General features: G+C 49.4%; 1 protein-coding gene across 3 annotated transcripts; it reads right to left on the reverse strand.

The window, feature by feature from the left end:
• Window positions 1-518: 518 nt before the first annotated feature.
• Window positions 519-9,757, reverse strand: RNPS1 (RNA binding protein with serine rich domain 1). 3 transcript variants are annotated; one of them, XM_063099290.1, is made up of 8 exons: window positions 9,683-9,757; window positions 6,518-6,705; window positions 6,123-6,278; window positions 5,287-5,478; window positions 4,925-5,027; window positions 4,462-4,615; window positions 2,021-2,162; window positions 519-1,412 (listed from the first exon to the last, which is right to left on the reverse strand). In XM_063099290.1, exons 2-8 carry the CDS (start codon window positions 6,586-6,588, stop codon window positions 1,313-1,315), a joined length of 918 nt encoding a protein of 305 aa, XP_062955360.1. In that variant the 5' UTR covers window positions 6,589-6,705; window positions 9,683-9,757; the 3' UTR covers window positions 519-1,312. The 3 variants fall into 3 exon arrangements, with proteins under 3 accessions (XP_062955360.1, XP_062955359.1, XP_062955361.1); XM_063099289.1 differs by lacking the exon at window positions 9,683-9,757 and adding an exon at window positions 8,852-8,895; XM_063099291.1 differs by lacking the exon at window positions 6,518-6,705 and having other exon boundaries at window positions 9,683-9,738.
• Between the last annotated feature and the right edge of the window lie 1,206 nt (window positions 9,758-10,963).

Consider the following 10,963-nt stretch of genomic DNA (forward strand, 5'->3'; position numbering starts at 1 on the left):
ACACTGGTATTTTCATTTGTTTGATTCTGCACAAACACTGAAAAGTCACACCTGTCCGGGCAGGGCAATGAGAGGGGCGTGGGCCCTGAGTGCTGCCACGTGCAGCCTCGTTCTCACCACCCGGAGCACCAACACAGTATGGTGTTGGCGATGTCAACGTTTGTTCTTTACCATCTTAATTAAGCATTTCCACTTCCTTGTGGCATGAACCGATTTTTGAGGTAGAAAACTATTTTTCCACAGCTACTTAACACAGTAGCAGCAAGTGATGTTCATGTCTCTGGTCTGGCAGAATTTGAAACTTCTGTGAAGATAAAGGTGGTAAAAAACATCTTCTATCGTCACCCATGGCAGCAACCTAACACTTGAGGCCACTAACCCTGTGTTCTCCTGGTTGAAAGGTTTTGGAGTGTCACTTTGGAAATGAAACCAAAATCCAGTTCTTCAGCGCTAGAAATCATGAGTAACTGCAGGTGTTCCGGGGACTACGGGACAGAAAGGCAGCAGTGAAACCAGTATGCAATCTGCACTCTAATCCAGGTTTATTCAATACAATTCTCTCACTCTACACCACAAAGTACAAACACAACGTTTTTATCTAAAATGCTACAAAGTTACAAAACTCAAAACAAATTTTATAGTACTGACTGTACAATAGAAGCCAAAAAAAGCAATGTACATTCTGCCAAGGTAACCTGCAAGACCACCATGAATGACAGGCACACAGGGGCTCGGTGATGACCCTGCAGAGCTGGCTCTCAACCCGCTCACCAATTTCAGAGTAAGGTATGCGGGATGTGGAGGTGTGTGCATGGGTACGTGGAAAGACAAAGCCACTCACAGCAACTAACACCGGCGAGAGAGGCTCTTCTGGGGTGTCTGACCCTAGAGGTTGGACGAGGACTCAAGTAGGGGAGCAAAACGCCAGGCCTGCTGGGAAGGGCGGCTGCTGGAAAGCTCACCCTCTTTCCTGAAAGATGCTGCACAGCAACAGCAAGGGTACGACCGGGCCACTAGACTGGCCCCAGGTCACCAGTGGAAAGGAAAAATGCTTGTCCCTGCTGGCTTTGCCACTGAACTGCCTCTCAGGAACCAGAAATGGGTGAGCTTTCTACAGAAAACTTACAGCCACAACCCCAAACCAACATTTCTGCAGCCAGATGTTGGCCTGCGGAGGAAATGTCTCAATTGCTGCTTTCGAAGCCCGCCAGAGTGAGAGATTTCCTTTCCTACCAATCCTCCTGTGGCTAGAAGTGACAGGACTGACATGGATGGGCATAAGTTACAGGGGTGCGGGCTTTGGTGACCCTGCTTATCGGGAGGAGTTGGAGCTGGAGCGGCTCCTGTGGCGGCGGCGGCCAGGGGAGCGCGATCGCCGGCGCACAGGGGACCTGCGCCTCGGGGAGCGAGACCTGTGGAAGAGGAGAGACCATGTGAGAGGTCTGGCTGCAGGGCAAGCTGGCATCTTTCTGGAACAATCCTCCAGTTTCACTTCTCTACACTAGAAGTCAGTACAGCTCCCGTTGGATGGGACTGGTCTAGGGCTCTTGGGAAGGGAAAGGGGTATTCTTGAGACCAAAGGCACCACCCAGGCCTTCCTCCTCTTCTCTGAGGGCTGCAGAAGGTGCGGCTCACCACCACTGGCAGGGAAAGGCCAAACTCGCCTCTACTGAGGTGATTTCTGCCCTCCACTACTCCTCCGACCTCCTCCTCTCCTAGCCCTTCCTGTTTTCTCAGCTGGGAAGGGGAGAGGGGTGCACCTGGTCTCAGATTCAGAGTAGTTCAGGTGCAACGCCAGGACCTCTTCTGCTTGCTACTCACTATGGTGACTGCCCTCCTCCGTCCCCTGATGAGCCTCGGAGGGCCACCCACCCACCAACACAGCTCCCTCCCCCCACAGCAGGGAGGGCAGGCAGAGCTGAATAAAAGGCCCCCAAGGTCATCACAGTCACACGAAGTTTGTAAATCAAACAAACTGAAAGCGGCCCAATCAGTCTGTGCAAGACTCCAGCTGATTTACCTTCTCCTCATACGTGGGGGTGACCTGCGCCACATGGGAGGTGGTGGCAACATTCTCCTGGGAGGGCTGAACCGCCTGGGAGGTGGCCTAGGCCAGGGGGCCAGCACAGCAGTTGCAGTGATCTCCTGGCCATCGATTTGTCCTGTTAAAAAAATGACAAGTCATAAAGTATCTAAAGAGTACCCATCCTAGGCAAGGCACCAAGCCACATGCTGGGCCTGCCACAGTGACAACAGGCCTGACAGGACAAACATTAGGTATAACTGAGTCATGACTGAGGTTGCACCAGGAAAAACTACAAGGGGGCATGGAACCTAACGGGGGACACTGACTGATGTGTTGGGACAGCCTCTCAGAGGAAGTGCCACCTAAGTTAAGACCTAAAGAATGTGCTAGAATCAGCTAAATGGAAAAAAAGGGTTGTGCCTGGTCATGAGCTGGGAAGGACCCAAAGCCCTGGTGAGAGAAGCAGCAACTAGAACGAGGGACAGGTTCACATGAGGCCTACTGTGCGGGGCAGAACGGGGGCTCTACTGGCAGGACCACTGAGGTGCTATCAGCATTTGAGTTTCTTTCTCAAGCATGATGGGAAGCTAAGGCTGGGGCAGAAAGAAGGGAAGACCTGTTAGGAGGCTTCTGCAGCACAGAGATGGGCATCAGATGATATCAAATAAAATGGGAGGAAATGGACGAATTCAGGGGATAACTGGGAAGTAAAATCACCAGAATCTGGTGATGGATCATGGGGATGGTGAGGGATGCTCGGGATGAGCTTCCATCTACTATGAAGTGGAACTCCAGTGGGGAACAGCATGAAAGAAGTTTCAGAAGACATTTAGGCCTTTGTCTTGAGAGTCTGAAAAAGAGGCCTCAAGGAGGTGGATGCATACAGACAGCATTTAACACCACGCGTGTGCATGCAATGGCATGATAAAGGGACAGGGAGGGAGGTGGCACAGCACACAGGTCTCAGAATGTGCAGGGCCTCCGGGAGGAAAAAGCAAAGGAAGCTGAGGTGCAGACCTAGAACCCCAGGGAAGTGCATACTCCTGATAAGAGATTGTCTCCACAGCAGGGGCCCCCAGAGGGTGCAAGGGTCTTTTGTCTTCTCAGTTCCTACCTTTAAGGTAACTTCAAAGGTACCTAGGAGGTAACCCAGGCACATGAACTTGTGTTCACAACATACTCAAGAGGCTTAATTCAAGCAAAGAGGGGCCCTCAGCCTAATGGGGTCCCCAGCCCATTGCCAAAACCAGCCCAAAGTAGGGATTTCCCAGCAAAGACTATACAATAACAGAGACAATCCATCTTCTGGCCAGCTGCTAGTAGGGGCCAACTCCTTCCATCTCTTCTTGGAGATGGTATTTGATGACGTATAACAGCACGGGGACACACACAAAAATCCTACCAGAATCTTAAGCTGGAATTTTTATAATCCCTACATGTGCCCAAGTCTCTTGAGTTTTTAGTTTATTAGCAAGTGCTCAGACTCTGTCAAATACCAGAAGATCAGCAGCACTAAAGCGAAGGTGTGATTCACAAGGCCAAGAGCTGATGTGAGTGACACAGCCATAGTTTATGCTGAATCCTATAACATTTCAGAGGGACTTAGGCAAATTGAAAGAGAAGTTAGCTAAATATCAAGAAAAACTTCCTAACAGCCAGACTCTACCAGAGCATAAAGGCAATTATCCAAAAAAGAAAACCTGTTAAGCTACTTATAAAGTTTATAACAGGGCCCAAGAGGACTCAGGTTGTGGAACATTCAGACTCTCTTCCCCAGCTGGGCCTGGCAACCCAGTTCAGTTCTGTGAGTCCAGCCTGCTCTCAGCCCCAGCTGCTTTGATTATAACAGCAGGGAGCCGGGCAGAGACAACTCTCCATTCCTTAAAGTGCTGACTGTTGAAGACAAAATGAAAACTGGTCATCCAGAACAAGTGTTCACATACTTTAAAAACCATTGTGCCTAATACAAATAGCTATAAATGTTATAAATAGTTAAAAGATACAAGTGTTTGAGAAAGGGGTAAATTTTTGAATTTAGTAAATCCATCACTCCGCAAAATAATCCTAAAAATACTGAAACGTTGGCAAAATAGAAAATGACTCTAGGAAGAATTAAAGGAAATATGTGCCCATATAAAAAGCCAAATATATTTTTTATAAGGAATCTTCATCTGATCCTTAAGCGTTTAGCAGACCGAAAATTTCTTAAAATGCTAATATATTCATATTTGCTCAATTTCTTCAAGAATATTGTTCCATAAAACATGTTTTTGGTAAACACATACACGCTGAGTAAGAACTGGAATCCTGAAAGAGCTCCAGGGAGACTATGAAGTGTAGCCAGGTTGGAAATCAGTTCTAAAGGTCCCTGTGGGTAGCGGGTCTCTGAGAGGATAGAGGTGGGAGGTCAGAGGGGTGCTGGCAGGGTCACCCACCTCCGTCCATGTGCTTCAGCGCCTTCTCAGCTTCATCCGGATTCTCAAACTCCACGTATGCGTAGCCTTTGGACAGATGAGGATGCATCCTCTCTACGGGCATGTCAATCATTTTAATTTTCCCATAGGTTGAAAATATCTCCATGATGTGATCCTAGAGAGAAAAAAGGGTCAATCTAACACTCACCCACCCATTTCTTGTTTAAGAGTCAAAGAGAACTCAGTGCATAATGACTGAAACCTTGGCAGAGTAAAACATCCTGCTATCTAACTAGAGCCATCAACATCTTGGGATAAATCCCATAGACACACACAGAGTTCTTTGAAAAGAATTAATCAGTGCTCTACTGGAATCTAGTACAGCCTGCCAGTACTCTGAAAGGTGACATTCTAAGTTCATTCATTGGCACAGGCCTGCTTATTCACACCCCACTTGTCCACCAGACCAGTCCATGATCCTCACCTTGGTCACATTCCTGGTGAGCCTCCCAATGTGAACTTTGGTGGGTTTTGGGGAAGGGCTCCGCCTCTTTCTCTCCTTTTCATCTCTTTTAGGTGGCTTGGATCTGATTAAGAAAACAAAACACCAGAAACAATCAGTTTCTGTCAAGTCAAAACATACTGGATTCCTTTTTAGTGGGATATTATCTGCTTGTATGACAGTTTTTGTATGAGTTTCTGATCGGTTCCTTTATATAAAGGAAATCAGAAATCCTATTAAGACAGAAAGACTCCTTTTTGGTCTATTTTTACAATAACCGCAGTAGATTTAGTTCTCAGTTGAAAGCTTGAGTTCCCAGATAATACATGAGTCTGGGCACTCACTTGGAGCGGGAGCGCCGCCTGTTGTCGTGTCTGCGCCGAGAAGGACTCGGAGAGCCAGAGGAGCTGCTGGAGCTGGAGCTTCGGGATGTGCTGGAACTTCCTGAGCGGCTTGATGCCGAAGAGGAGCTAGAGCCACTGCTTGAGCCTGTGCTGGTGCTGGAACCAGAGCTGGAGGTCGAGCTAGACCGAGACCTGAGTGTAAGATGAAAGGGTTGCGAGGAAGTCACATTTCTGCACAGTACAGATTCCTCCTCCAAGCCAAATGCTCTTCAGAAGAGGAAACTACTGTTTGGTATCTTCAAGCCTCACTGCTTTCCCCAGTGGGGATCCCCCACCCCAGGCCAGAGCCCTGGGCGTCACACTGTGTGGGTCACAGGAAAGGGGGATGGGCTGCTTTCTACATACATAGAAGTCTTTCCTCCTGGGAGGTAAAGAAAGAACCTAGCAGAAGTCAGAATCACCAACCTAACTTGGGAAGGTGGCTGCTGACGGAAACAGGCTGGGATTCAACCACCAAAAAAAAAAAAAAAAAGGCTTTAAACTAGGGTAATATAATCACAATTCTGAATCAAACCCACTTGAGAGAAAAATGTACTTCAAAACGTCACATTCCTTAATCTACAGAAATAAGGAATACTCAAACACCATTTTCTATACATAATCAGAGCAAACTCCAAACTGGTCTGGCATAAATTAGGGGGTCTCTGTTAAACAATCTGAGGGCATGTTTTCTTTGTAAAAAAATCAAGAAAACAGTCCTCTGTGGACTCTGTGGGGAGGAGGGACGTGGCTGCTGCAGCAGGGTCCTCTCTGTGCTCTAGGCCAGCCAGCCCCACCTGGTGCTGCTGCTACCACTGGAAGCGCTGCGCCTCTTTCGAGTTTTATCCCTGCCGCGATCCTTCTCACTCGACTCCTTGGTGGCCCCTTTGTCTTTAGAACGATCTTTGGACTTCTCATCAGAACGGTCTTTGCGTTTGGTAGGAGAAGGAGCCCTGGATGGTGAGAAGGGTGTGAGATTGCATGCTGCTTTGACCAAACCCTGAAACAACAGCACAACCCAAAAGAGGGGATCCAAAAGGGCTAGAAATCCTGGGTGATCACAGAGCAAAGTGATCTGTGGCTTAGGACACTCACTGTGGAATGCAAGACATTTTCAATCTTCCCCTTTCTGAGGGTCCCTAGCAGTGAGCACCCCCAAAGTAGCACTAGAAAAATCTTACGGAAAGATTACCTAGTGCTGGACTTTTTATTATTTTCTTTGACTCCTAGCAAGCTCTTCTTTTTCACTCCTGATAAATCCATTCTCCCCTTCTGAGGTGTTCAAAGCAGCAATGGCGGCCTCACTTATCTGAACTCTCACTTCTAACTCGATTCTGAGAAACGATCCCTAATCGATGGCAATTTACGCCAAAGAGCAGCCTAATAACAAGATAAAAGGATTTAAAGAGTGAACGAATTGGCAAGGCAACAAATCTACTTTGCAGTAAAAAGCTGAGTACACAAGAAAGCAGTAAGGGAATACAGTAAGCAGCAAGTGTCCACATGGACAGGAACACACGGGGGACAGTCACTGTCTCCTCGTCAAGGATTCCCTATCCCTACGGTAAGCACAGGTAGAACTGTCACCCAGGTGGTCTTTTTTTTTTTTTTTTTTTTAAGGAATGGGGTTGGTGGTGGTACCCATCACCATTACTTTATAGGTTGAACAATACCAGTTTTCACTCATACGTTTGATGAGCCCTCTACAGTCCTTTCAAAATACTACAGCACACACAACAGAGAAAATCCTAACTTGAGTGTGGCTCTCCTGATAGGATTAGATCTTGTTTAATTACTGTAATTTCCTCTTAGGATCCACTGGATAATGATATGACTGGAATCAAAAACCATTTCAAGTGACTGGTACCAGCATCAAGACATTTAATACCAAAATGCAAATAAACTGTCACATAGAACATTTAAAAAGCAGTAAGAGTAATTAAAAAAGTAGTTTTTGCAAATACTGAGCTTTAATGGTATGCATACCTAGTGTGTAGGGTGAAGTATACACCAAATCTGCAATTTACTTTGGAATGTAAGAAAAGTAAGACTGATGGGTGACTAGATACACGATATACCAAATATGGCAGAAACGTGACTTTGAAAATCACAAGTGGTGGCTATGTTGGAATTAACAGTATAATCTTTTCAACCTTTCTGTGTGCTTGAAATTTTTCAAAAAACAAGATGTTGGGGAAAAAGTAAACATTGGAACTGGTGAGAAACTGTATATCATGTGAGGGTTTAGCAATGTACCTGGACTCCTGCATGCGCTTAATAACGGTAATAACAAACCACTAATTAGTTATGTGCCCTATTTTCCAGTGAGGTTTTGTACAATGTACATGAGATGTAAGCAAAGATCTCAGGATGCTACTTAGAACTACTTCTGTCTTGCTTTCCTGTAAATGAGGTGAACACGACATGCCAATCAGGGTTCTGTTTTCACATGTGCAGGGGTGCCTCAAAATGCTGCTAAAGAAGTGTTCTGACCCAGGAAAGAAGAGCACCCAGCTCGAACAGTTAAATGAGAGTGAAAGACGGCAGAATGTCACCTTTACTGCTCCTTTCTGGAACTGTAAACTCTCAAAATGTTTTGCCTTAAGACAAGAAGGTACTATAGACACATAGTAGGCAGCACTTGATAAGGTTAGTGTCCTTGAACAATCAGTGAGTACAACTCAGTGGTTAAGAGTCTGGAGTCAGCATGCCTGGGTTTAATTCGCGGCTTTGCTATGTAACCTTGGACAAGTAATTTATTTTTTTTGACGTTTCTCATTATCAATTTTTCACCAGCAATATGATGACAATTACAATCCCACTTTACACAGTTATCAAGGCATTAACCAAATTAATACATGAAAGAGACGTGGCACCCAGTGAAGGCTCAATAAATGTTAGCTAATGTTCGAAAAAAGGGTTGTTTCTCCACACCTGGAGGCTCATTCCCCACATACTCTCGTCTCCAAAGTCACACATAATTCCTGAATGCTCAACCGGGGTCCCCGGACAGCCCCCCTAAAGATCACCTAGAGCAGCACCGTCCAACAGAAACAGTGTGAGCCATGAGCATAACCTGAAATTTCCTCGTAGTCACATCGCAAAAAAGTAATAGGTGAAATTAACTTTAATAATATATTTGACACACTATACCCAGTTTATCTTTCCAAGACATAATCAATATAAAAACTAATGAAAACTTACTTTTTTCCCTACAGTAATTAAGTCTTCTAAGTCTGGTATGTATTTTAACATCTCAGTTCGGGTTATCTATATTTCAAGTGCTAAATAGCCACATGTGGTCAATGCTACTCTCCTGGGACAGCACAGGTTACCCCCAGGCAGATTACAGCCCCCTCCCCCTTCCCCCCAATTCTAAACATCTGCCCAAATGTACTTAGTGAAAAGAAGCACCACCGGTTATTTTCAAGCACTCTGAAAATTAAGAACCACAGAGTAAGCAAACGCTTTGCTTTGCTGCGTGTGGTCTAGTGCTAGAAAGCAAAGGCTGAGATTCTCTGCTCACACAAGTTCAGGCAACAGCTCAGGACCTCGGTTACCTCCCCCATCCTCCGGAAAAGTGCGCGTCCAACAGCCAAAGAGAGGAGAGAACAATTAGTTAAATCTTGAGCAGATGGCGTTTCAGCACACATCTTCAGAGCACCTTCCCCACTTACAAGTGCATTTCAGACACAGTTCATGCGAAATAACAAAGAAAGAAAAGCCCGCTCCTCATCTCTCTTCCACCGACCTTATTAACCCTCCCACACCCTCCGTTCTGGGGCAACCCGGTCAAACCGAGCTCGGTCACCGTACTCCGTCCCCGCTGGGTCGAATGTCCCCAAGCTTAGCGCAGAGACCAGCGCACAGGAGCCCAGCAGAGGTTCTCAGAGTGAAGGTCAGGAGGCTGAGCCGGCCTTCCAGACCACCCCACAAAGCAACTCCGCGACCCCTGCCTGCGTTCACTCACAACTCCCAGTCCCGGCGCCGGGCCGCGAGCGCTTCCAGGCAGGGCCCGGCGTGGCCCACCTGGTTCTTCGCCTCGCGGGAGGGCTCCGAGGGGCGGAGGCCGCGCCCCCGGCGGCTCCGGGTCCCGCGGGCCTGGCTGGGCCGCCAGCAAGCGCACGAAGGGGGGACGCCCTTCCGTCCGCGGCGGCCCCGACCACTTCCGGGCCGCGGCCTCGACACCTCCCACTCCGCCCGCCCCGGCCACACACTTTCTCCTCGGACGCCGAGCCGCCAGGCTGCCCCGCCGTCCCGCGGGGCCGAGAAGCGGGCCGGCTCCACGATAAGTCACGCTGGGCCTGGCGGGTGGCCCCCGGAGCTCGGATGCGGCCGGATTCCGCTTCCAACTTACATCTTCCCGCCGCCGCCGCCTCCTCCCGCTCTCCTCGGCCGCTGAAGCAGGCGCCGTTCTGTCGTCAGAGTTAAGGAGCGGGAAGGAGACGCTGTCCGGCGCGCAGTGATGACGTAGAGACACCTCAGCCAATTGGGCGCGAGCCGGGGATAATTAAAGGGCCAAGGCCGTTCGTGTGAGCCGTGTGCGGGGCACCTATTATGTCTCCCCCATGGAGAAATCTCGGGGGCCGTCCCGAGATGGCTCCGCGCCGCCATCTGAAGCGGGTAAAGCGGCGCTCGCTAGGCCGGAGAGGGCCGCGCCGCGTGGGCGGCTCGCGGGCCGGCGCGGAGGGGGTTAACGCGGCCTCGGCCCCGCCCCCGTCCGCGCGCGTGCGCACTGGGCTCGCGGCAGGCCTGACTGCTTCCCGGGCAATGTGTCCCGGACACGCTGGCGGAGAGGAGGGGCGAGGAACGCTGCGGACTCGTGCTGCCGGCCCGGGGAGCCGCAGGACGGAGGGAGGCAGCCCAGAAGGTCGGGAAGGTGCGGGGCGTGGGTTCGTTCAGTCTGAAACCACTGGTGGTGTGCGGGGTGACCGCGTAGAGGCGGCCTCTGCGCCGGCGGAACTCGGCCGGGTGGGCGCGGCCGGGGGGCAGAGCGGCCGAGAAAAACAAGGAGCTTGAGGCAGGGTAGAAGACAAGGTATGAAAGGGGAGGCGTTTCTGGGGAGGTGACACTGCAGCTGAGACCCGGGTGGAAGGGCGCGCCCGGCAGAGGGAACGGCAGGTGCAGAGGCGCTGAGGCTTGTTGGAGGAAGGGAAGGCCGGCCGTGCAGGGAGCGGCGTCCAGGCTCTGGCAGAGATAGAAGAGAGGGAGAGGGTATAGAGGTCCCGGCCTGGGCAGAAGGCTGAGAAGGCCAGTGCTGGCGGATTTTGTTCGCCGCTGCGCCTGTGATTATTTGTGGAAGACACGAACGTGAGCTCAGCCCCGGGCCTCGTCTGAATAGGTTTGTGGCAGCAAGGAAGAGAAAGGAATAGATCAGCCCATGTTTTGGAGGAAGGAGCCAAGGTAACTTGGAGGCGGATTAGATGTCAGAGCGAAGTCTAGAAAAGAGTTCAGGGTGCAGCTTGGTGACCTGGGATGGGTCTATGGATGGTGGGGCGTGGCTTGCAATCACTGCTCTTTTCTTTTTTTTTCTTTTTCTTTTTTTTTTTTAAAGATGACCGGTAAGGGGATCTTAACCCTTGACTTGGTGTTGTCAGCACCCCACTCAGCCAGTGAGCGAACCGGCCATCCGTATATG

The sequence above is a fragment of the Cynocephalus volans genome, chromosome 6 (assembly GCF_027409185.1).
Source record: "Cynocephalus volans isolate mCynVol1 chromosome 6, mCynVol1.pri, whole genome shotgun sequence".
NCBI lineage: Eukaryota > Metazoa > Chordata > Mammalia > Dermoptera > Cynocephalidae > Cynocephalus > Cynocephalus volans.